Source organism: Barbus barbus, assembly GCF_936440315.1.
Source record: "Barbus barbus genome assembly, chromosome: 39".
NCBI classification, from domain to species: domain Eukaryota; kingdom Metazoa; phylum Chordata; class Actinopteri; order Cypriniformes; family Cyprinidae; genus Barbus; species Barbus barbus.
This window is the reverse complement of record NC_136717.1, coordinates 26,575,527-26,603,176: the sequence shown is the minus strand read 5'-3', so window position 1 is coordinate 26,603,176 and position 27,650 is coordinate 26,575,527. Positions and strand designations below refer to the sequence as shown.

General features: G+C 39.1%; 2 protein-coding genes across 2 annotated transcripts; one reads left to right on the top strand and one right to left on the bottom strand.

The window, feature by feature from the left end:
• The first annotated feature begins 1,278 nt into the window (after positions 1-1,278).
• Positions 1,279-20,112, top strand: LOC306858303 (solute carrier family 13 member 4-like). The gene is made up of 16 exons (XM_079398756.1): positions 1,279-2,011; positions 11,015-11,143; positions 11,617-11,753; positions 11,834-12,009; positions 12,098-12,158; positions 12,234-12,264; positions 13,238-13,312; positions 13,400-13,587; positions 15,130-15,249; positions 15,325-15,426; positions 15,520-15,621; positions 16,208-16,314; positions 16,475-16,605; positions 17,238-17,399; positions 17,614-17,751; positions 19,071-20,112. The coding sequence occupies exons 1-16, from the start codon at positions 1,892-1,894 to the stop codon at positions 19,206-19,208; spliced, it is 1,917 nt and encodes a 638-aa protein (XP_079254882.1). The 5' UTR covers positions 1,279-1,891; the 3' UTR covers positions 19,209-20,112.
• coa6 (cytochrome c oxidase assembly factor 6) lies at positions 19,798-21,484 on the bottom strand. Its single transcript, XM_079398759.1, has 3 exons — positions 21,344-21,484; positions 21,073-21,249; positions 19,798-19,936 (listed from the first exon to the last, which is right to left on the bottom strand). The coding sequence occupies exons 2-3, from the start codon at positions 21,214-21,216 to the stop codon at positions 19,841-19,843; spliced, it is 240 nt and encodes a 79-aa protein (XP_079254885.1). The 5' UTR covers positions 21,217-21,249; positions 21,344-21,484; the 3' UTR covers positions 19,798-19,840.
• Between the last annotated feature and the right edge of the window lie 6,166 nt (positions 21,485-27,650).

Sequence of the window (27,650 nt, the reverse complement as noted above, 5' to 3'; positions counted from 1 at the left end):
GCACTTCAAGGCACAGTCTTTAAAACTAATTCTACTTCAAAAATACCAATTCAGTTACAGTAATTGCTCTGTTTTCCACTAGGTGGCGTGTTATGCACATTATGGTCAAATATATTGCACAGATTGAAGATTCAGACTGATGTTGCAATTCAGTTTAATTTAATTTGATTTTAATTAGTGCTTTTTTTCGTACAAAAGAAAAATAGACTAGATACATATTATAGAAACTGCCAAAGAAGCCACTGGTAGATATTTGTCTGATTATTATGTATATAAAAGAGAAAAGAACAATTTCGAAAACATTATATTGTTCATATTTCTAATAAACGATTGTAAATGAATAATAAATGTTATGTAATTTATTATATTAATTATAATTATATATTTTTATTTTACTGTTTAATATACATATATTATAAATTATTAATAATAATTATTTCATTTAAATATTATAATAAAATTACCATAATAAAAAATAATTTTACATTTTATAATACAATTTATAAATTATATTATGTATACTAATTAAATATAATATAATATATAGTATATTTATTTATTATTATAATTTAGCAACATAATTTTATTAGATTTTTTTTATTATTATTTTTTTTTTATGGGACATACCTTACAGGATTTATATGCATAATTTGTATGCATATATCATTTAGATATTTATTATAAAATTTTAAATTATAAAATTAAATTTTCTAAATAAATCATATAATTTTATTAGAATTACAGTTGGACACACCTTACATTTCAAACTGGATTTAAACCTTTTTGATAGAAAGGCAATTTCATAAATGCTTAATATTTACCTATGGATTTTCTTTTTCTTTCTTTCTTTCTTTCTTTCTTTCTTTCTTTCTTTCTTTCTTTCTTTCTTTCTTTCTTTCTTTTAATGGATCAATTAGAGCAGCAGCACACATGTGAACTCCAGTTTAAAAATCACGTCAGGATGCACATCATGAAGATTTGCATTGCATTTGTTCATAATTTTGTTGATTGAATTATTATGCTAAAATGTGGAAAACAGCCATAATAAAGAATGATTAGGTATTGACTGATAGCGTATATGTACAGCACTCAATGCACTCAATCGCCTGCTTGCATGAAACGTGCGCTTCATTCTGCGTAATCATGACATATAGGCTATGGGTTTAATGTGATCATTTGAGTGTGTGTTAATATCTTCTGCTCTTTGTTTCCTGAGAGTCTCAACAATGTTCTCTGATCCCTGTGGGGTTAAATCTGAGAAACCGACGCTGTTGCATCTAAACAGGTCAATTTGGCTCGTGAGCATCGCAACCCTGAGACCCCACATCCATTCATAAACTCCACTTATTCACCTCTGATTGGTTCGGCTTTAAACTGGGAGGAGATATGGCTAGATTAAAGTAAAATTAGCTTTACTGCGTACTCATACATTTCATCTTCATCCTAGGAAAGGTTTTTATAACGCACACGGGAAATAAGTTCATCGAGAGGACGGTTCATGCATGCTTAAGCGCAACTGGTGATACTTTATAGTGTAAAAAAAAATCAGAATCAGAAATAGACGCATTTACAGGTGGAGACATAAAAGAGCCATCGGTGTCCTTTTCATCAATACACCCTGAAATCCTATAAGAGAGCCTGCAGTCACTCCTGGAGGGACTAGAAGGATCACAGCCACAGCCACATTCAAACAGGAACCAAAGAGAAAAGTTGCGCTCTCAATCCATGCAAACTTTTCTGAGAAGGCGCACAGCGCGTAAAACGCACGAAAAGGGAAGCAGGACAAGAAGAAGTTAATAAAAAGTCATAAAAAGCTGAAGGGGAGTAAAGCGAACTTCTCGAAGACAACTTCTTGGACTTCTCAGAGCTGAATTGAACAAAGCGTTCTCCCATGAGGCTGGAAGGTGCCAGAATGGACTTGATCAAAAAAATATGGACGGCTCGGAAACTCATTCTCGTGGTGATGATTCCTTTATCGCTGCTGCCTCTGCCTCTCATCCACCCGTGCAGTGTAAGTAGATCCTCAGTCATTTCCACGACCGCACGCGCGCGCTTTTACGCGCTGCTCACTTCTGGGCATGTGCGCTACATTGCGCGTTTAAATGCATTTTATTTAAACTTAATCGTTTTTTAAGTGGTTTTAAGTTGATTTACATTAGTTTATTCCGCGAGGAATCTTTTTATACGTGGAAAATGTGTGCAGACATAAATAAAATGCGGTTTTATAGGCAGACAGACGATTAAATTATGTAATGTCTTAAACATGATACTTATGATATGGATAATTATTAATTAATTACGGCCTCCTGGGGTTAGTCGAGAAGCCGCCGCGACCTCTCACCTGATTGGTCGTTTTCCAGGCGCGCTATCAGAGCAGTGATGGTTCAAGTGCTCTGTCTGATGTTCTGACGGGAATTGTTTGTTTGAAACATCTGCAGGTTTTACAGATGTTGTTTGTTTGTGTAGCAATTGGGATCTTAGATTCAGTCCAACATCAGCAAAGCCTGCAGAGAGGCATTGCGCTTCGGAATGCCTCTCGGAGATGCCATCTTGAAGCCTACAAAAAAATCGTTTTAGTGAATTTCATTTTTTTCATGCATGTGCATGCCATTCTTACGCAAAATGAGAATAAACCGCTTAAAGACTTAAAGACCACTTAAAGATTTTTTCTTTCTTTTCACGTTTAATTCAGGGTGTCCTTTCTTTTTTGTAGCGAAATTTACTAGTTCTGAGTTTCAGAGTAACCCCACACAATTTATTTTGTCAGTGTATGGTGAAATAAAAGTAAAAAAAAAAAAAAGACTGATAAAATCAAACTTGCAGAAAATTACTGAAATGAGTGCTTAGCCTATTTCATATATATTTACTCGAAATTCTCTAAAAATTGACAAATAAAAATATATAGATATAGGCAGATTTCTTACTAAAAACTGGCCAAAAATCACAATGCATTTAAGCATTTAGTAGATTATTTTTTTTCTGTAGTGTCCTATGGTGACACTGTCCTGACATTACATAAAACATTTTTTTTTATAATAGGTGTAGTTTGAAGACTTCATATTAATTATTGCATGGATTATTTGTACTTATACTTAATTTTTCACACTGCAGGGCCATTACAAATAAATTGTGAAGGCAAATGATTGAATTAATTAATTAAGTGGTGACAGGATTTAGATATACACTTATACATAAATAAAAATAACCTAACCAAACATAAATATAAATAACTTAATCTTCCTGCTGAAGTACCCAATTCTTTACAAAAATAATTACAAAGAAATGGCAAGTAGAACATAATGCTTAATTTTGAAAAGTAGAAAGACTGAAATAGTATTTTCTGATATTTATTTACAATTTCAATATGATATCATGCATTTGGGAGATGCTTTTATCCAAAGACACACATATTATAATGTAATGAGACACATGATTCAAATTGATCTAAATGGCAGAAAACAATATAGGTGAATATGGAAACAGCGCACAGATCAGGAAATGTCATTATCTTCTGCCTTGACAGCTTTTTTGCAATTCCAAAACATGTTTAAGATTAGATCACTTGCACAGGTTTGCTTATCTCTCTCTGATAGCACTTTTCATCAAGAGTCAGAAATAAAGGGGTTACTTCACAATAGTTGACTAATCCCATCTCACCGCCGACTGAAAGCAATTATTCAAACAAAACAATTATGTAATGAATGCAATGTGTGTGTGAGTCCTGTGGGGATGCTTGTGTCGAAACAGAACCGTGTCGTTTTATGTGCGTTCCCAAATAAAGTTGCTTGATGTGTAATCATCTAATGATAAATTAGAGGAAATCAACACTTTCCTTTACCATCAACGCCCCATCGGACCTTCTAACAGAAATCAGATGGATCTGAATGGACTGATTTCTTGAGAAATGATGAGATTAGAGCAGAACAAAAGCAATGTGCCAATGGAGGCTTAATCTGCAGTGTGCCACATAACTGACGGCCTTCAGCACAGTTTGGCAGTAATGAGAAAGCAGAAAGTTGCTGGCCCGATTTTATGAACACAGGAGCACGCTGAGGGATAATCAGCTCTGGCATTGAGTGCTGAGAGACAGAAGAAAGGCCAAAAAAGGCCAAAAAACAGACGATTGCTAGTTCAAGTCCCATAAGCGACAAGCCAGCAACCACCGTGTCCGTGCTAAATTAATGCTTACTTAATAATACACTATTAATGACATGTGTTGATAAAATGGTAACGCTTTACATTACCTTACATGCACTAACAAGTTGGTGTAGAAACAATTTTCATGTAGAAATTGCGGCTACGAGACGCAGCTCTCGTTCCCTTCAGGGAACCTGGGTTACATACGTAACCTGGTACGTTCCCTTCCAGGAACTTCGAGCTGTGTCCGAAAACGCTATGGGGAACGATATACCAACGCTGCCACTCTGACAATTCCCTGCCTGATGTCAGGACGAAAGGACGGAAGAGCCTGGAGTGGCTCGAATGTCGAGGTCATAGAACCTGGCAAATGTCAGGGGCGTGGACCACCCAGCAGCATTGCAGATGTCCTGCAGGGAGACACCTGCCAAAAAGGCCTTGGAGGCCGCCACACCTCGTGTTGAGTGCGCTCTGACTCCCAACGGCGGGGGACGTTCAGAGGCCTCATACGCCAGATTAATGGCATCCACTATCCACCTATTAAGAATGGGCTTCTTAGCAGGAAGACCCCTCTTAGGCAGACCAAAGAACACGAGCATTTGGTCCGACTTCCTCCACAGGGCAGCTCTGTGGATGTACGTGCCCAGTGCTCGCACTGGGCACATACAGTTGTGCCTTTCCTGGTCTGGCTCCCCGAAGGGAGGAGGACAGAAGGCCTGGAGTACGACTGGCTGTGGTACGACCGTTGGAAGACCGTGGGTAGAGAAATACTTTCGCCGAACCGGGCGCAAAGTCAATACACGAAGGGGCCGCAGACAGGGTCTGAAGGTCACCCACCCTCCTCAGAGAAGTGATGGCCAACAAGAAAACGGTCTTAATGGTGAGGAGTCTGTCCGAGATCTCCTCAATAGGCTCAAATGGTGCCACGCACAGAGCCTCCAGTACCACAGCCAGGTCCCACGTGGGGACACGTGATCGTACAGGCGGCCTCAGCCTCAGTGCACCGCGTAGGAAACGTGTAACTAGGGGGTGTCTGCCCACTGTCTGGCCACTACTAGGGGTGTGGTATGACGAAATAGCTGCCACGCAGACCTTAATAGTGGAGTGGGTTAACCCTGCGGAGAAACGGGCCTGCAGGAACTCCAGAACTGCGCGAATCGGGCAGTTGACTGGGTCGAGCTGGCGGTCCCCGCACCAAGAAGTGAAGAGTTTCCACTTCAAGGCGAACAGTTTCCTCGTGGAGGGAGCTCTGGATTGGAGGATGGTCTCGACAACCTCGGTTGACAGACCGGAAGCTATGAGTTGTGCCCCCTCAGGGGCCATACCCACAGCTTCCACAACTCCGGGAGAGGGTGCACTATGGTGCCCCTGGCCTGTGAGAGGAGATCTCTCCTGATCGGCACCGGCCACGGGGTGCCGTCGAGGAGAGAAATCAGGTCCGAGAACCATACTCAGCCCGGCCAGAACGGTGCTACTAACAGTAGACTGACCTCTTCCCGGCGCACTCTCGCCAGAACTCCCGGGAGCAGAGCGATCGGGGGGAAGGCGTACAGACGAAGCCTTGGCCAGGTCTGTACCAAAGCGTCCAGCCCCAGAGGAGCTGGAGGAGCTAGAGAGAACCAGAGGTGACATTGTGCTGAATCTCGGGTCGCAAAGCGGTCCACCTGTGCCTGGCCAAAAACCTTCCAGATCTTCTTCACCACTTCGGGGTGAAGTATCCATTCCCCGGGCCTCGGCCCCTGTCTCGACAGGACGTCTGCTCCCACATTGAGATGCCCAGGAATGTGCACAGCTCTCAGTGATAGGAGCTTGCCCTGGGACCACACAAGGATCTGGTGTGCCAGCTTGTACAAGGGGCGCGACTGCAGACCTCCTTGGTGGTTGATGTAAGAGACCACTGCCGTGCTGTCGGTGCGGACCAGCACGTGGTGACCCCTCAGGTCCGCGAGGAAGTGCTTCAGTGCACGGAACACAGCTAGAATCTCTAGCCAGTTGATATGCCACGTCAGGTGGCGACCGCGGGCAGGGTGGCCACTCATGACCGCACCCCAACCGGTGAGGGAGGCGTCCGTCGCAAGCGAGACGCGGTGACAAGGAGCTCCCAGCACCGGGGCCTGAGACAAGAACCAAGCGTGGAACGGGTTCCCCCTCAGGGAAACCCCCTTGGTCTTGAGCCACCACTGTAGGGGCCTCATGTGCAGCAGGCCGAACGGAATCACGTTGGACGCAGCTGCCATGAGCCCAAGCAGCCTCTGAAACTGCTTGACAGTGGCTTCTCGCACTCTCTTGACTGCCGTGAGGACCGACTCGATCCGAGCAGGGGATAACTGCGCCTGCATCGTGGTCAAATCCCACACCACGGCTAGATAAGTGGTTCTCTGAGCTGGAGAAAGCACACTTTTCCTGGCGTTTAGTCTTAACCCCAAGTCTTTTATGTGGGCGAGATCGACATCTCGATGCCGAACTGCCAACCGCTCTGATTGAGCGAGGATCAACGAATCGTCGATATAATTGAGTATGCGGATGCCCTGCAGTCGCAACAGGACCAGAGCTGCATCCACACACTTGGTGAAAGTGCACTTGGTGAAAGTTTCCCTGAGAGTGCTAGGCCGAAGGGAAGAACCCGATACTGGTACGCTTTGCCCCCGAAAGCAAACCTCAGGAACTTCCTGTGAGAGGGAAGGATGGAAACATGGAAATAGGCGTCTTTGAGGTCTATTGTGACAAACCAGTCCTCGGACCTGATTTGTGACACGACTTGCCTGACAGTGAGCATTTTGAACTTCAGCTTTCTGGCTGAGCGGTTCAACAAACGCAAGTCCAGTATGGGCCTCAGCCCCCCATCCTTCTTTGGAACAATGAAGTACCGGCTGTAGAAGCCGGTGTGAACCTTCGTGAGGAGGAACCAACTCGATGGCTTCCTTCCTCAGCAAAGTATCGACTTCCTGTTCCAAAACCAGAGCCTGCTCGGGGCGGACCGCAGTCACAACAACCCCGTTGAACGGCGAAGGTGGCCCATCGAACTGGATGCAATAGCCATTCTCTACCGTGCGCAGGACCCAAAGAGAAAGTCGCTGCCAGGCTGCAAAATGATCTACTAAGGGAATCAGTCTCTCGAGACTGACCTCTGGTGTCAGAGAAGCGGCCAGACCACTGCCTCGATGCAGCGCACCGAAAGGAGACGCGCGATCTGGCGGCTGAGGCGAGTGCCTCAGGCCCGCTGTAATGACAGGCGGAGAAACCTGAGGAAGACACTCGCTGGGACCCGCTGCGCCCTGGAACAACGGCAGGGTTGGTAGACAGGTCCCCGGAGGGCACCGAGGGGAGACGGTCACCGAGTACCGCGGTGTAAGGGGCTTGCCCATCAGGACTTCTTTGCCGAGGACCTTTTGGCCGACAAGACAGCCCTCAGATCTGCCTTTGGCCGCGAGATCCCTGGTGCAGAGCGCCGCCGGTCTTGGCTCCGCCGTGGGGGAGCACGAGAGGCGACGCTCTGCTTCTGCGCTGCCCTGTGTGAGGAGTTGGTATGTGGAGGAAGCTGCTCCCGCCCAGCAGCCTCCAGAGTTAGAGAGCACCGGGGGAGGAACCGCTGGAACGCCTCTGCTTGCTTGCGAGCCTCCTGAAACCTGTCGACGACAGAGCTCACTGCATCGTCGAACAGGCAAGAAGGCTGAAGTGAGGCGTCCAGAAGGCAGACCCTGTCCTTCTCTTTAATATCGGACAGGGTCAGCCATAAATGCCTCTCCGTTGCCACCATAGCTGCCATGGAGCGGCTGATGGCACGGGCCGACTCCTTGGTGGCACGGAGGGTAAGATCAGTGGTCCTCCTGAGCTCGGAGATATCGTCCGCTGTGATATCCCCGCCCTCATCTACTCTCTCAGCAGTTCGGCCTGGTACGCCTGCAACACTGCCATAGTGTGCAGACATGCACCGGCCTGCCCTGCTGCCGCATACCCCCTGCCCACTAAGGAAGATGTGGTGCGCAGAGGCTTAGTGGGCAGAGTAGGAGCCTTCAGAGACGATGCCGTGGAAGGAGACAGATAGCTTGCGAGCGTCTGCTCGATCTGAGGCATCGCCTTGTACCCGCGCGCACCCAATTCCCGCACATTACCGTAGTAATCAGATGCGGGAACGAATGGGCGGGACGAATAGTTTAACGGAAGGCTCCTGCGTAGAGGTGGCGGCCACGAGCGTAGAAAACGCTCATCTAGGAGACTATAATGCGGCGCCGATGTTTGCTTGGGGGGCCAACTGATGTCGAGTTTGGCCACAGCCCGAGTAACCACCTCTAGCAACTCCTCATACTGGGGCGAGAGAGGCGGCGAACCCTCGTCAACGCTCGTCACGTCAACCTCCTCAGAGGAAGAGAGACGAAGTGTTGAGTCCTCATCTCGGGGGGAAGGATCCGCTTCCCCGAGAGACGGGACACCAGATTTGGCGGATACGGGAGGAGATAGTGACATGCCCGTCTCACTCTCGCCAGCCAGATCAGCCTGCGAGCCCCACGAGTGCAGCCGCCACTCTGCCTCGGCAAAAGCGGGACCAGCACCATGTGGGGTGCTCACAAAGGCTCCCTCCTCAAAGAGAGCCCTCCGGGTGCGGAGTGTGTGCAGCGAGAGCCGCACTCATTGCGGGCAATCGGCTCCCTCGAGAGCCGACGCCGCATGCTCCGCACCCAGGCAGACCATGCACAGATTGTGTGTGTCCCCACTCGTGATGTAGCGAAGGCAGGGACTAACACACAACCTGTAACACGATCTGGGATCGCCCAACGTCTTGGCCTTGGATTTAGGCATCTTTTGAGACAGACAACACTAAATAAGACTCACAAGACACAAAACGTACTGACAACATACATAGCGCTTGCTGAATGACAGAAAGCTGACGCCGGCTCCGCCGCACGTGCTTATATACTTCCTGGTCGTGACGTCACCCCGCCCGTGACGCCTCGCCCTTCTATTTTTGACTGATTGCAGGTAATATTCAGAGCGTGGTCACGCTGAAGGCGTTCCCCATAGCGTTTTAGGACGCAGCTCGAAGTTCCTGGAAGGGAACTTACTCTTCACTCTCGATCTTCACAGTATTTATTAATCATTGTTAATGTTAGTTAATAAAAATACAACTGTTCATTGTAAGTTCATGTTAGGTCTATTAAATAATATTAGCAGGTAAAACATTTGATTTTAATAATTAGTATTAATTAGTAAATGTTGGAATTAGCGTAAACTAATATTAATAAATGCATTTTTCATTATTAGTTCAACAGTTGTTAACTAATATAGTTATATAATGTAAACAAATGGAACCTTACTGCAAAATGTTACAATGAAATACAGTGTAAAAATGATTTATTATTATGAGATTATTAGAGTACATTTTACAAGAAAATACAGTTTTAGCCTTTTTACTCAAAAATTTCATGTTTGCAGTCTCGCTCTTTTGTATTTTGTATTTATTTATTTATTTTTGGGTGAAATTTATTAGCAATTTCTGACTGAACGTGTTTTTCAGTGTATGAAGAAATAACACTAAAAAGCAAATCAGATGTGCAGAAAATTAAAATGAGTCCTTATGTAATATTTACTGAAAATTCTCAAATAATAATATCTGTTGACGGATTTCTATTCATAAAACTGGCCTCAGATCAGTGCCTCTACATTCTCCTCATTAGCCTGATGTATTTATAATGTCTGGAATGTGTGAGCATGTATTAATTTCGCTTTGCTTGGCCTGTTATAAAATCTGATTAATTATGAAATATGAGTCAGCTGACGAATGCTCGTTCAGTCAGCCTAAGCTCCACACGGCTGAGGTGATTCATTGAGGTGTTAAATTCATATTTGTATTTGTTGTTTTCTGGACCCACGTGAAGTGTTGTGCGCCCAGGTCCAAATATTTGACAGGGCAAACCGGATTTGGATTTTTGTCCTGATTTACAGACTGACGCACATGCTTTCCTGCTGTTTTGCTCATAATTAAAGTCATAATTTGGTTAAAGTAATGATTTCCTCCTGCACTTTAGAGGTGGCTTGTACATGCAAATCAGTGCAGACAGTACAAAAAGCATGCTGTGGCAAGTCATAAACATGACTCAAAATTCTGTTAACCTTTTGAAAAATGGTTAATTTAAATACAATTAAAATTGTAATCGTGTATGTATATATATATATATATATTAGTGACGTCAAATGATGAATCGCGATTAATCCAAAATAAAAGTTTTTGTTTACATAACGTATGTGTGTGTACTGTTTACATTTATTATGTATATATATATAAATACACACACGAAAATATTTTGAAAATATTTACATGTATATATTTATATTCATATAATTTATATTATAATTTATAAATATATTTAATATATAAACAACATATTTTCTGAAATATATACATGCGTGTATATACATATATATATACAGCACTAATGTATATATATATATATATATATAGTTTATTTAAATATAACACACACACACACACACACATTAATGATGCATAATGTATGCATATAAATGATGAATATATTGCAACATGGCCTTAAATTTACCTTTTATTTTAAACAAACCTTTTTAAATTTAAAATGTGGTTAAAATGTAATTATAAATAAATAAAATAATATAAATGATATTTTACACAGTGAAAATGTACAGTATAATACATTACGCATTATGTATATGCTGTTATATTGTGTATTATGTAACGTGGCCTTAACAATTTGGTTTAAATTAAATTATAATAAAATAAAATAATATTAATAATATTTATTGTAAATGTAAATAATACACTCTGAACATAGTTTGACTCTCAGTATTCCATCCAGAATCAAGGAAGTGTTTAGGTCACATTATGAAAGCTGTTCTGTGTCTGTAGGAATCATCGTGTGCGTATGTCCTGATCGTGACAGCGGTGTACTGGGTATCTGAAGCTGTGCCGCTGGGAGCCGCTGCGCTCGTCCCGGCCTTCCTCTACCCGCTGTTTGGAGTCCTCAAGTCCAGTGAGGTGAGAAAACCTCTCTGTGCTCTTTCACTTCGTACAGTAGGATGTTTTGTGCAACAGGAAAGAACTGTTAAATGTAGTTTAACATACATACTGTAAATAGCAGGACTTTGCTTCTACAGCTGGTTTATATAATACATGACCTGTTTTCTGGGGTAAATATCTGACCTTGTTATGTTCATGATCATGGGTTGGATATATATATATATATTATTATTTTTTTAAAATATTGTAATAACGTTCAACTGTCCAGATTTGATTAGAATATTATTTAAAGGTTCCAAAAACATTTCTTTGAATGTTCATCAAGTCCAAATGGGATGTTTTGAAACAGTTGATCTTAGAGAACGTATATCGAATAGTATTAAAATGTTCCATAAACATTACTAAAAGAGTATGTTTTGTCCTAACATTTATATAACTTTTCAGAAACGTTCAGAAAGTTGTGAGAAGAAACTGTCTGTGTGTGTTTGCAGGTGGCCTCTGAGTATTTTAAGGACACCACGCTGTTGCTGATGGGGGTGATCTGTCTGGCCGCCTCCATTGAGAAGTGGAACCTGCATAAACGCATCGCTCTGCGGATGGTCATGATCGCTGGGGCCAAGCCTGGCATGTATGTATTCAGCAGGTGTAACACACACGCGCAGCTGTAGACCGACTCTGAGAGCTGCATGTGTTCGGCTTGTGTTGTAGGCTGGTGTTGGGCTTCATGTGCTGCACGGTGTTTCTCTCCATGTGGCTGAGCAACACGTCCACCACGGCCATGGTGATGCCCATCGCTGAAGCCGTGCTGCAGCAGCTCATCTGTACCGGCATCGCCGACTCCCTCGAAGACTCGCTGACCGTCGACACGCAGGACGAGGAGAGCGGTGAGGCAGAGCATCCGTCTCAGAAGCTTTGCGTGCATTATGGTTATTATTAGCTGTGTTTTGATCTAATTGTTTTGTTCTTTGACAGACAAAGAGGAAAACCAAGAATCGAGCAAGAATCGCCTTGAGCTGCTGGACCGCAAACACAAGTAAGATATAGTCAGCTGTATTAAACTACATCTGTTAAACAAGCCTATTCATTGCAGTTTCTCTTTGTTTTGCAGTGAAAAACATCACGTCTGTATGCTGAGTGAGGTAAGACAAAATTACATTTTTTATTAACCCTGCGAAATTATTAGAAAGAAAACAAAAAAATATAGGGGGTTTATGCTTAAAGCAACTGAAAAAAAACTTAAAATAAAAGAAAATGTATATATATATATATAAGCAACCTTTCTCATTTTCATTTAGTTTAACTTGATGTACTAAAATAATTAAAATTAAATAAAAATTATATTGACATTTAAAAACTAATACAAATGACAAAACACAATTAATTACTACAACTTTAATTAAAATTCACAGAAAGTATAAAAATAAAATCAAATTAAAAATATTAGCAAAAACTATAATACACTGTAAAAAAAAAAAAAAGTTGAGAAAACGCAAAAGTTTAAGGCAATCATCTTCAGCAGAATTTTGAGTTTTCTCAACTTGTTGTTTCAAGTTTATACAACCAAAAGTTGAGAAAACTCAAAAATCTGCTGAAGCTGGTTGCCTTAAACTTATACTTTACAGTGTAGTATCTAATTAATGCTAAAATAACACTGATTGAAATGATTTATTTAAACTATTTATGTAAGTGACAGTAAGCATGCTATTTTGTTTGTAATTATAATTTAGATGAATGTAAACAAGACACAGAGAACATATGTTTACTGTCATAAAATATAACATACTTTAGATATTTGAGTAAATTGCATGATTCATGCAATCAGTAGATTAATATGATCTCTTGTCACCTTTTAAATTTTAGTGTCGATCAGTATAATTAAGTTATAATTAAGGAATGTCACTCTAAAATACATACTTTTTGTATTATGGAAATAAGATTTTTAAGATGCACTGTCTGAAAAGTGTCCGATTGATTCCCAGGTAAATGCATCTTCTTTTAGGAACATTCAGAGATATATATATATATATATATAAGAGAGAAAAATAAGGCTTAAGAATACACTTTTTGTGGTAAGCTAAGGCCACTTGTTTAAAAGTGTTTTTCATACTCTAGGAGTTGAATGGTCTGACATTAAAGCCTGGTTTCGGTCCAGAGTTTTGTAAAGAATCAAACGGATATCTGCCCGAGGTGAGACCATCAGCTACCTGACAATAACTCAATAACAGTCTGCTTCTTACATTTCTAAAACCATTTATGCCATTTGTTCCCAAACAGGCTCCAATCAGCATCCCTGCGCCGCCAAAGAAACCCAAGATCCGGCGGGATTCGCAGTACCCCACCAACAGAGACCACATGATCTGCAAGTGCCTGTCTCTGAGCATCACGTATGCAGCCACCATCGGCGGCCTCATCACCATCACCGGCACCTCCACCAACCTCATCTTCTCTGAGCAATTCAACAAGTACGCTATCAGTCCCATAAAAGCCTCATTCAGAAAACGCTGGGATTTGTTTAAGCACCTGATTCAATCCGCTCAATCTCATTTTCTGACGCTAAGCGCAGAAAAATACCCCTTTGCTTTGTGCAACCTTTCTTGGGCAAAGGTGACTGTATATTGTGACCTGGTTTTGCTGATGTAAAGATATATACATTACAGTGAAAAGCGGGTATTTAGTGGGTCAGTGGGGTTTGTATTGACACTCCTTTCATTCTTTCACATAGCTGTTATAGTCTGTGCTCGCTGGAAGTGATTTTATCACTGACATATTCCAGAAATAATCAATGTAAAGTGCTAATTGGCTTAAAATGGGTCAGCGAGAAACCTTGCGCCACTTCGACCGGCTCTCAGTATCTTCTCCAGGCTTTTCTTGAACACTGTGTAAACAGACCCTTGTCCTTTTCTTCCACACTGGAATCAAGTAAATGAGACATTTGACCCCCGAAAGCAGGGCGCTGAGCTGAGATTGAGATTTTGTGATAGAATATGTTGTAATTATATTTAAAGATCAGGTTTTGAAGTTTTTGATGACTTGTGTTTGCCTTGTAGTTGAAGCATCAAAAATTCAACATGTAACTGCATTCATAACCCATTTTACATCCATAATGTGACATATTTCCGAGCAAAACATATTTTCTTAGTAAATATTAACAAAAAAAAAATATAGAACGGGGAATTATTTGACAGGTTAAAAATACTGGTGATGTCAGCTGAAAAGAAAAGTTGTTTCAGAGGAAGAGCAAGTTCATAATTTTTTATGAAATTGTTTTATTTTAATATTTAATTATATTTATTTTAATAATTTTATTTAATACTAATTTTATTTAATGTTACTTTATATTCATTTTAATATAATATTAATATTATTTAATCATAAAAAAAGATAATTTTTTTTTTAATAATTTGAACAGAGAAACCATTCTCCATAAGACAAGCAATATGCATTAGATGTATATAGGGATACTAGAATAGAATAGAATGCATTTTATGCATTGATATGACTTCTTTAATAATCACTGAAATTATATAACCACTGTAAAAAACGATTGTTGCAATCGGTGATCCAAATGCAAGCTTTTTAAATAACAGTTTTTATTTTTAAATTTAAATAATTAAAATATTTACACATTTATATATCTATTTCAAATTGTAATAATATTTATAAATTTATTTACTTAATTATTTAATATCAATAATTTGTAATATTTTTTAAAAAGTTTTTTTATACATGTACATATTGACATAATAATGTACTTATAATATAACGCACTGACTTTTTTTTAAATTATAAAAACACTGTGACAAATGATTGTTTCAGTCTGCTATCAATATTTAGAGCTGGAATAACTCAGATATTATTTATCCAAATATCCAAGCTGTCATGTAACTCAACTTCACATTTCAAGTTGCCCAAAGTTCAAATTAAAGGAAGCAGAAACACTTTTTTTACAGTGAAGTTGTTATGTGTTTGCAGCACTAAGCTTTACTATAAAACATCTGTTTCAGTCGTTACCCAGAAGCAAAAGTCATCAACTTTGGCACGTGGTTCATCTTCAGTCTGCCGATCGCTCTGATCATGCTGATGCTCACCTGGATCTGGCTGCACTTTCTCTTTCTGGGATGCAAGTAAGAGAAAAATAGACGCTTTGATCTTGAAATGATTTGTGATCCATCTGAACTCAAGCTGTTATCATCTCACAGTTTCAGAGAGACTTGCTCTCTTAGCAAGAAACGCAAAACCAGGCGAGAAATCCTGTCCGAGAAGCGCATTCATGAGGAGTACCAGAAACTCGGCCCCATCAGGTACAAGAGTCTGAGCTTCTGCTGTGAGTTTCTGCTTTCACTAAGACTTTATTTTGATGTTGTGATTAATATATGGGTTTTTCTGTTGCACAGCTATCCTGAAGTCGTGACAGGCATCTTCTTCGTTCTGATGACTGTACTTTGGTTCACCAGGGAGCCGGGATTCGTCACCGGCTGGACGTCACTGTTTGAGAAGTACATTGTGTTAACCCTTACTCAGTCAAAAAATTAATTTAATTTAATTTAATTTAGTTTAGTTTTATTCACCAGCAAAGTTGCATTGGATAAAAGTGTCAGCTACAAGTTTAAATAATTTTTACATTTATTTATATTTATAATGTATATTGAATCTATTTATTTTATTTTATTTTGATATTACAGAGTAATGTGATCCAAAGAATTTGGTTGCACTGGATAAAATTGTCAGCTGAAAGTTAAAATTATTTTATTTTACATTACATTTACATTTAGTCATTTAGCAGATGCTTTTATCCAAAGAGAACAACAACATGCAGGTGCTATGACAAGTCTCGGTTAGCCTAACGCAGAACACGTAGCAAGGTTTTATTTTATTTGTAAGATTTCAAGTTGGTTAAGAAGTTCACGAACCTCTTGTGTCAGCTCAGTCAAAAATAATGATTATTTTATTTTAGTTTAGTACATGAACATGAACCTCTTGTGCAAACCCTTACTCAGTCAATAAAAATGATTTCCATTTCTAAATCCTCTAACATATGCACACATGATAAGAAAGACTGACTAAACCTCCTGTGTCCTGCAGGAAGGGCTACAGGACTGATGCCACGGTGTCGGTGCTGCTGGGATTCCTCCTCTTCCTCATCCCGGCTCGAAAGCCCTGGCCATCTGCGTTCTCCAGCGAGAGCAAAGGTCAGATCCCAAGCTGCGCTATAATACAGCCGCGCGTTCCCTCAGCAGGGTCCAGTGTACAAGCGCTGCACTGGGGTCCAGGACATGAGAGGAAAGGTGAATGTTCTCGCCCCCTGCTGGCCTGCTCTGGTAACCACTCCTCTCTCTGTTCTCTGTGCAGGTGATGATGAGGAGGAGGAGGAAGAGGATCCTCTGGCCCCCATGATCACATGGAAAGACTTCCAGAGACTGATGCCATGGGAGATTGTTATTCTGGTGGGAGGAGGATACGCACTGGCTGCTGGATGCAAGGTGAGCATTAAAATTAGACCTATCATTAGAAACATTGTAAAAAACAATATATATATTCTTTAGAAAGAATTTAGATTTAGATTTAGAAAGAATCTGATTAAATCAGAATTTTTAATCACTATTTTATTCCTTCATGAAAAATATAATTTCTTATATGTTTTAAATGTTTATTTATTTTTAATTTGATTTTTTATAATTGAATTTAATTTTAATATTACAGTGTAACGAATCAAAGATTTATTTGCAAGATTCACCAACAAAGTTGCATTGGATAACAGTGTCAGTTAAAAGACAAAATAATTTTTAATGCAATATTTATTTTATTTTAGAATTTTGTTTTAATATTACAGTGTAATATGACCCAAACACTCTTTGCAAAGTTAACTAACAAAGTTGCATTGGATAAATATTTTATTTTATATGTAAAGTAGCTTTGGATAAAAGTGTCAGCTATAAGAGTCAAAATATTAAGTTACGAGTAGCCAAAAGATTTCCAAAAATCAGTGGAAAATACAGAGACTTTTTAAAGAATGTTGTATTAAATCAGTAATTTTGCATCAGAACTCTTATGTAACATCAGAATCTTTTCTATGCGTTAAGTTGTGAGTGAATGATGTGACGTCTCTGGTCAGGTGTCGGGTCTGTCCATGTGGATCGGCCGGCAGCTGGAGCCGATGAGCGGTCTTCCTCCGTGGGCCGTGACGCTGCTGGCCTGTCTCCTGGTGTCCACTGTCACCGAGTTCGCCAGCAACCCGGCCACGCTCACAGTGTTCCTGCCCATCCTCTCGGCCCTGGTCAGCTAACACACACACACCAACCCTACACCTAAACCTATCCCTTACAGGACACTTTCAGCATTTTTAGATTTTCAAAAAACTTGATTTATAAGCTTGTTTCATCATGGGAACCTAAAAAATGCCCCCATTTGGTCTCCATAACGTGATACCAGTCACACACACACACACAGATGAAGGTGTTATTGTTATTATTGTCTCCTGTCTCTCACAGTCCGAGACGCTGCACATCAACCCTCTGCACACACTCATCCCCGCCACCATGTGTGTGTCCTTCGGCGTCATGCTGCCGGTTGGAAACCCACCGAATGCCATCGTGTTCAGCTACGGACATGTGCAGATCAGCGACATGGTATGACACAACATTAGCCTGTTATATCAGCTCCGTCCCATCTCACAGCTGCGCCAGGAACGCCGGGGCATCATTTGTTTTTCATAAGCAAACTGAGGGTGAAACAGGTGCCTGGTCCACTTCCAAAAGTACATTTCCTTGTGATTTCAAACAGTATGTCAGACAAATAATGTGCTTGAGTGTTAAAGAAATGAATTGTGCTAAATGAATTAACAATTTAATATATTTTAGTACATAATTTGGCCTTCAGAAAGGTAACAGGGCTAGGATTTCAGCTTTGCATATAATTTTAATATGGCAAAACTACGAGATGCTCATTTGAAAGAATAAATTCATTATCAGTTGTTCATTATACAATGCCATTTTAACACAGATGACATTTTATGCTAATAAATGTAACAAAACAAATTTTTTTTTATAGAAAATAAAGAAAAAAGTAGCTTGTCTTGAAAAGACTTTTTGAAAATTGAATTTTTTTTTTTTATTTCATTTTTTTTTTTGAGTTTAAAAGGGGAAAATATTCAGAAGACAACTTCAGTTCTCTTAAAACCTAAAAACTACTAAAACTTAAAAACTAAAATCTATAAACAATTAAAAAATATTTTATTTCTGATCTATTTTGTTCATATAATATTATATGATATTAAATTAAATTATATTATAAACACAGAGGGGTGGACAGCCCAAAAAAAGCATAATCATGACGAAAAAAAGAAGCAATTTTTGAATATGTGTTTTGAACACAAACTAAATTTACATCAGCTAAAAGGAGAAAATATTTGATTGCAATTATTTACCAAGATATTGCAATTTTTTATGATAATTAAAAATGATTATTGTACCTTGTTATATTATATATAACATTTATATTGTGGAAAAACAAAGGCCATAAATGCCAATTAATATTGAAAGAAATACAATAAAATAATTATTTTAAAATGTACTAAATGTCTGCATTATAGCTAAAAGGGGAAAATATTTGATTATTAATTTTTTACTAAAATCTATAATCTGAACATTATATTAAAAGATTCATATTGTGGAAACACATAGGCCAAAAAAAGCATATTCACGATGAAAGAAATATAAAATGTCTGTATCTTCTATTTATTATTACATTTATATTTAACACATACAGTATGCATTATTTAATGGTTCTTGTAAAAACCACTTACTAGGGATATATTACTTTAGTTTGGGAGGCAGGGCAATCAGGTCATTTACAGTATTAATTGTATAGTGATTTTTTTTTTGCCCATGTGTGACATTGGTATGACTGCTGACTGACAAACGCTATATTGTCTCCTCGTGTTTTTCAGGTGAAGGCAGGTTTTGGAGTGAATCTGATCGGGGTTTTTGTGGTGATGTTGGCCATCATGACGTGGGGCGAGCCGCTCTTCCACCTGAGCGAGTTTCCCACCTGGGCGCTGATGCCTAATGTCACAGGCAGCTTGTAGCTGTGTTTGATCGAGGACAATGCATAAACACTGAAAGAGGCACATATACGTGATTAAGGCCTTTATTTTTTTATATCCGTGGAGTAAGAGGACGTGGTGGAATTGGAGGAAACCATTCTATATATCAAAGCATTAGATGTAGATTAGCATCCTTCCAAGTTTACCTACAAAACACAATCAGTGATGTTTGTGTGAACACATCCGTATGCTTTATTTTCTGACATCTAACAAATGTCGTGATGCATTTGCGCTATTTACTTGAGAGGTTTGAGGGAGATCAGATGAAGTTGCTGCTGAAATCACGCATAGTAGAATGGAAGATTGTTTCAAACGTTACACAAAAATCCTCGCAATCGTAAATTGAGTAAACCTCTGTGCCGCTGATCATTGTACATACAGGAAACTAAGATTTTGTTACTGTCGGCAGCGAATCTGTGATCCATTTCTTTCACCGGACGTCTCTGAAAACATCATAAACTGTATTTTTGGTTCATTTATTTTGCATTTCAAACATCACACTGTAGCTCCATACAGCACAGACGCATTGAGATAAATTATGAGAGGAGACAAAAACACAATGTTTCATACAACTTTTCACTGTCAGAGTCCAGTGTTTTCTTTTCCTCCCATGCCTATAATTTTGACGCTCCTTCAGTTGGTTCGTAACCCTCCTTTTGTATTTTCTCCTTGTACTTCAAGAAGTCCCTCCGTTTGACGAAATACTTCACCTGCGAATGAATCACAACAATCAGTTCATGCAGATTCATTGATAAATTCGACAGAATATTGCTAAAACGTGTGCAGAAATGTATTAAGTGTGCACTTGTAGTGTACTTCAAATCAAATTTTCAAAACACTGTTCTTGTAGATAATATTTTATTCAAATAAAAAACCACTTAAGTGTACTTAAAGAGTGATCAGTTGCTTATTATAAATAATCACTGTAACAGTTGACATTTTAAGATGCTGATAAATTAACAAAACTTGATAAAAACTAAGAAAAAGACAGTAGCTATTTAAGTTATTTTTTATTTGATTATGTTTTTTTTTTCGTTAATCACTTTAAAAGGGGGGGGGGTATTAGGACAATTACAATAAAACATTATTAACTAAAAACTATACACAATTCATTTTAAAAATCAATTTTTCTTAATGCTATTATATATATATACTATATTACATTATGTTATTATATTGTATTATATAAAAACATACTGTGAAAACAGAGCCTATTCAAGTTGAAAAAAATGGAATAAAATAAATATATAAAATAGCTGGATTTCTGATGTTTTGAAAAACTTACTAAACATAATAAAAGCTAAAAATAGAGATATTTTTGGACTACAATTCTTTATCAAACTAAATTTATTTGACTTAAAATCTATAAACTATATATTAATGAGATTTTAAAAATAATTTATCATTTTTTAAAGCATTTATTTTTTGTAGTTAAAATGCCATTTAAAATTATTTAATATTTTGTCATGCTTTAAAGAAGTACTATTGTACTTCTTGAAAAAATGTGCTATTACAAATATATTTAAATGCATGAAATTAATGCATTAATAAATGCATACAAATATGCAATTACATATAAAGTTGCATTTAAGTCCTACTTAGGTGGGTCAAAAATAAGCATGCTAATTGCATTTAATATTAATGTTAAATTCTAATATTTTTTTTTAACGTGAACTTCTACATCCAGAGTGGAATATAAGTGCACTTATTAGTAAATATTGCATGCTATTTTGTTAAATAAGCCAGTAACGAAGCTCAATTATGCATGACAGCTGCTGCACATGCATTCAAACCGCAAGCAGGTGTCAGACACAAGATGCACTCAGGACTATGGACTCAGACTGACCCACTGGGCAGGACACTTGGCTTCAAACTCTCGCAGGTGCTTCTCACAGGCAGATGTTTGGTCCTGATGGACATCTAGACACTTCCAGAGCTCGTCTCTGGCGCTCCAGCAGGCTCTGCGTTCACTGGCGTTAGGAGCGCTCATCTCTTCTCAGTCAGTCTGCAGATTTGTCAACAACTGCAATATACAACGTGTCCACATGTCAATAACATTAATAAAATGAGCGTGTTAGTATACTAACAGACAATAATATGATATTCTGAGCGCTTACCAAAGACGGTTCATCACTTCATGTGCTTTCTGTAATAGTTATTAAACTAATAAGAATTAATTAGACATATTCTAAAGAGAAGAGTCCCAAGGACGCGTCCAGCATGTAGGAAGTCAGGCAACTAAACATGTCGCCTTCTGATGACGCAAAAGCGATTGCGTATAAAGTCGTTCATTCAGTGACCGCTAGATGAGGCACTTGAACCATTATTAAATTACTTCAAATTATGGTTTTAATATATATATATATATATATTTATATGAAATAAACCATTAAAAATTAGATTTAACTAAAATAAAATTAAATAAAATATTAATTTTTTTACATTTCTCATTTTCATGTACTAAAATAACTTAAACTGAAAAAATATAATAATAACTATACAGACATATATACAAATTAATTTCATATTTTATTTTAGTTGACCTTGATGCAGTAAAATAACTAAAACTAACACTGAAAAAATAAACATTATATAGACATATAAAAAATACACAACAATATTACTAAAACATGAATTAAAATGAAAATATAAACTGATCTATTTATAAATTTTTTGGTTTTTACCCATGACACTAATTTGACAGTTTTTTTTTGTTGTTATTTGCTTGTTTTTTTTCTCAAATGGGGGCAAGGAAATAATATCTGACCATTTGAAATAAGTGAAAAACTTTGAAAAATCACTCGTTGTCCGTTTTCTTTCTTTTTTTTTATCTTTGCCCATCGATTTGTTTTTTGTAATGCTGTCTCCAGAGTTACTCAAGTGTCTGTTGATGCCACAATAGTCTAAACTCAAGGACGCAAGACAGAAAGAAATGGAAAACAAGATTTGCCACTGAGTGAATAGCCATCTTCTGAGGCTTTTCCGTTTTTATGCCTTTGATTTGATCTCGTCTTTCATCAACAGGCAATACTAAGAAAGAAAGTTGTTTTTGCTGCTCTGTTCATAAGTTCCTCCTCGTGCTCCTGATCTCAGTGACTCATCGCGGCCATTGACAAACAGCAATTAATTGTGTGGGAATGCTAGTGAAAGTGAGACAGAGAGCGGCCATTGTTCAGCCCTGAATATTAAAGAGAAAGACGAGCACAAACATTTGAGCTCTCTGATAAACCCTCAGCCATTTCAAAGATTGTATTCTTCCTCTAATAACCAATCAACAACAGACCTTCAGATGGATGAAGTATTCCAGTGAAAAAGATCAAAATCTGTTGAATGAAATAATCAGAGTGTGAGAGATCATATAACGTGTTTAGAAGAACAGCATGTCCTGACTGCTGTAATCATTCACAACCTACCAAAGCACCCTAGTAACTACATAGCAACGCCCTAGCAACCACCAAAGCACCCTGGTAACCACCTAGTAACGCCTTAGCAACCACCAATACACCCTAGTAACCACATAGCAACGCCCTAGCAACCACCAAGCCATCCTGGTAGCCACCAAGTAACGCCTTAGCAACCACCAATACACCCTAGTAACCACATAGCAACGCCCTAGCAACCACCAAAGCATCCTAGTAACCACCAATTAATGCCTTAGTAACCAACAATACAGTCTAGTAAAAAATAGCAACCACAGAGCATCCTGGTAACCACATAGCAACCAGAAATCACCCTGGTTAGCTCCTAGTGATACTTTCACAACCACAAAGCACACTAGTAACCACAAAAGCATCCTGGTAACCACCTTTTAATACCTTAGCAAACACTAATGCACTCTAGTAACCACATAGCAACCACAAAGCACCATAATAACTGAATAGCAAATACCAAGCACCCTAGTAACCACCTAGCAACACCCCAAAAACCACCAAAGCATTCTGGTAACCACCTAGTAATGCTTTAGCAACAACCAATATACTTTAGTAACCACTTAGCAACCACATAGCACTGGTAACCACCCTGATAACCAACTAGTGATGTTTTCACAACCACCAGTGTACGCGAGTAACCACATAGCAATCACAAACAACCTAATAACTCTATAGCAATGCACTAGCATCAAAAGCATTCTGGTAACCAGCTTGTAATGCCTTAGTAACTATCAAAGCACCCTAGTAATTGCATATAAAACACAAAGCACCCTAGTAACCACCTAGCAACGCCCTACCAACCACCAAGGCATCCTGGTAGCAGTGGAGTAGAGTGGTAGATCCTCCAGCCTGAGCGACTTTTGAACACTTGTTTACTTTGAAGCGCTGATTTTTTTCATCTGATGGTCTGTGGTGTGTGATTATGGGTCAGTGTGGGGCTGTTTGGTTTGGTTTGTCTGTTTTCTCTCTCAGTTGCTAAGGAACTGAGATGTGGCATAAGTTGGAAGTCACGCATCTGAATTTCAGCACCTATTAGCGATCAAAGCGTAGTAATGCGTGGTGTTTTAATAGTTTAATAAGTGCACCCTGGGGACCGGCACAGCAAATCATCAAATTAGCATCCCATAAAGACCCGAGTCAGGACCCATAGGAGTGTGATAAATGACTTCAAACCGCTGGAGCTTGTGAGGATCACACTTCACTATATCACGTGTCAAAACATTCATTAATAAAAGAACAATCATTTGCACCGCTGGCATGTTAATTAGAAAAAAGTACATCAAAGCATGTGTGCTTATAATAAAACGTACTTAAAAAAAACAAACAAAAAAAAAACTAAACCTAAATGGCAATGACAATTAAAAATTAAATTAAAAAATAACTTATCTAATGGCAAAAAATATGCAATCATGCATAATGCAAATTCAAAATATTAATAAAGATTGTGATAATATACAAATAATAATAAATAACTGTTACAATATAATTTAAAATAATTAATTTTGTATTTTATAAAATAAAATGAAAATAAATGTTATATATATATATATATATATATATATAAGAATTATAATACTTAAATAACAATAGCAATAAATAATGCTAGGGGTTGTGAGACTGATAAATAGTCAAGTCAATATAATTAATCCTTTTTTTCCCTCCATTTATTAATTTCTTCTTTACCCTCACTAAAAGCACTGTTCTCTGGAGGGATTATGGGTTATTCAGCCGATGGTGGAGCTTTTTGGCAGTGTGTGTTTTGCTTTTTTTGTGTGATTAGAAGTCACACACTGCGCTCCACGTTTTAGGCATGTGTGTGAGTGTGCTGTGTTTTGATTTTTAATCTCTCTGAGGGGGAAAGAGAGAGGGACAGCGGTGTGTGTTGTCAGAAGAAAAGCCCCCAGCGCTCTTCCTTTGGGCCCCTCTCTCTCTTTTAGACTCAAGGAGGCCTGATGTCACATTTCAGAGATTCATTTCAATGCCATAGTGTGCTGTGTGAGGGATAGATTTCGTTTCATGAATGGCTTTTATCAAACCCCAGGGATGCTCATCAACACACTGTTCCTGCATAATAAAACTTCACACGGCGCTGCGGTGTGTACAGAGTGCAGAAATGCTGCTATTTGTCCAGTGCTTTTTATATTTACATGCTTGTGTATTGGATAGAAAAAGAGTATATTTCAAAGAACAGTCTTTTAGTGTTTTAGTGCTGAGCATATTTGGGTTTAGTGATTTGAACAAACTCATGACATTATAGTAATAAACTTTGGCACTCCATCTCTTCCTGCGTTGATTATGCTAAAAAATGCACAAATAAATCAGCTTATTAAGGAGAAAAATACAGTTTTTTTCCTAAGCAATCAGAGTTTAGGATTTTTGCCTTGTGGATGATAAAACTGGTAAAAAACAAATGCCATAGACCACACACACAACACCCTAACAACCACCAAAGCACCCTGTTATCCACCTAATTATGTCTTAGCAACCACAAGCACACCCAACCAGCAAAGTGCCTTGCTAACCACCAATAATACCTTAACAACCACTAATACACCTTAGTAACCACAAAACACCCTAGTAGCCACCTAGCAATGACCTGGCAACTACCAAAGCATCTTGGTAACCAAATAGTAATGCCTTAGCAACCACCAATACACCCCATTATCCACCTAATGATGTCTTAGCAACCACCAGCACATCCTAGTAACCACAAAGCACCCTGGTAAAAACCAATAATACCTTAACACCCTAGTAACCACCTAGCAATGATGTGACAACTACCAAAGCATCTTGGTAACCACCAATAACACCTTAACAACCACTGATACACCCTAGTAACCACCTAACAACGACCCGAAAACTACCAAAGCATCTTGATAACCACCTAGTAATGCCTTAGCAACCACCAATACTCCCTAGTAACCACCCAGCAATGACAAAGCTGCCACCAAAGTGCCCTTGTAGCCACCTAGCAACAGCAAAGCAACCACCTAGCAACATTCTATAACACACTGGAATTGTAGCAGCACAGTTTCTAACACAGTGTGCCGTTGGTAATATGTATTACAACTGATTTTGCATAATGCACAAAGTGAGAAGGCTGTTAATATGCAGATATTGAACCTCCAGCAGACAAATAAGCCGGGGGGATTTTCATTCTAACACCCCCTGTAGTGATCAGCATCGATTCGTAGCTCTCAGCAGGGTGCTGGGAATATTGAGGCTGCAGCAGCACTGCTGGTTGTCGATACTGTTGATATCAACGGTGGACAAATCATCTGTTTGATCCAGCCAGAGAAATGCAAAGCCCAGCCGAGCCAGAAGAAACCTGAGGTCATGTGATGACGCTAATGCTGCTAATGAGCCGCTCTTTCTCCTATAATACAGATGCTTATCTAGAGTAACTCAGTCCTCATGTGTGAAGGGAGGACCCTGTGAGACTGTTGTTACCCCTTCAGTTGTGATGCACCTCAGCGTAAACCGATCTGCCTCTTTTACTAAAGCAGATCACGAATTCTGTATGCATCTGACGGAAACTAAAGATGGTATTAAGTCAAAGTTGTCTGGGTATTTCGAGTCACTGGAACTAATCGGGACGTCCTGATTGGCTGACACCCTCTTCCTCACTGCACCCCAGTGCCGCTTTGCCTCGCAGTGACCCTCCGTCTTTCACATAGTCTCTCTTTTGGTGGCTTTTGTCCACCTCCCAGTGTATTATTGTCATCCAAACGCTCCCAATTAACAATACCGCTGCTTTTTCTGAAAAGACGAGGCTTGGATCTCCATCACGGGGTCAGTGTTTTTCTTAAGAGCCCTGAATGGCGGAGCACTGGGGAATAAAGGATGTGTACTGTTTACCAGTCAAAAACAACGCAGCATTCTTGACATTAGTCTCGGCTCGCTCGAAATCGATCGTAATTGAAATGATTGCAAAGGTGCATCAGTGCCTGTATTTTTCAACCAGAGAGCCCAAGGGACGTGTATCTCGAGCATATCATCAACAGGTTTTGTTGAGTCTAAACCGAGCGCCGCAGACGTGTACAATGGGCTTCTCTGAATGCTGAAGGAGCTGTATCAAGCTCCCCCTTATAAAAGCCGTCCAGCAAGTGAAGTAGGTGCCCTGCATAAATTATGCAAATTTTGCAGAAAGGACAACAACAGGGAGTGCAGAAACAGTGTGTTTCTCTGAGATTCAGTACAGGCACAAGAAGTGACCACATGCTTGGTCAAATGTTTTTCAGAGGTGTAAATATTAAATTCAATATATATTAAAAATGAAATATAAATGAAGGATGATCCCTACATTCAGCATGATCAGTTAAAACAATATATATAGTATTGCATAATTAATTACTGTAATTTTTCACTTGAAAAATTAAGGGATTATTCTTAATTTTTCTGGAATATAATTAGTTACTTCTGATGTAATTGCATATACATATATATATATATATATATATATATATATATATATATATATAAATAGTTCTGCACACATTGCCAGTTTCATGCTAGAACTTTGTGCAGCACCTGGGGAAATTGTACAAATAGTAACATCTACTTGAACCAAAGTGCAGAGATTGAATTCAATTCATTGCTATTGTGAAAACTATAACAACTGACTCCATATACAGTAAAGCATGACGAGCACATAGAAATGTACTAATTCAATCTTGCTTTTTTTCTTTTCAAACAGTCCAACAGGTGTTAACAGGCAGCTTTCAGCATAAAATTCCCATCAAACCACTTACACTGCAATGCATGCACATACACAATCCAAAAAACACACAAATTGCATGTTTTTTACATCTCACAATGCTCTGAGAATATTATAAAATGCGACCTTTACTTTTAATATCATGTTGCCTGTTACTAGCACCGTTTCTTGACCGTGCACGTCCCGTTATTTGGACCGTAAACCCGTGATTGATTGCGCGCGAGGCTGTGGAGTCTGTGGGCGGCGCGTGAGCTCAGCATCTCTCCTCTCGCGCGC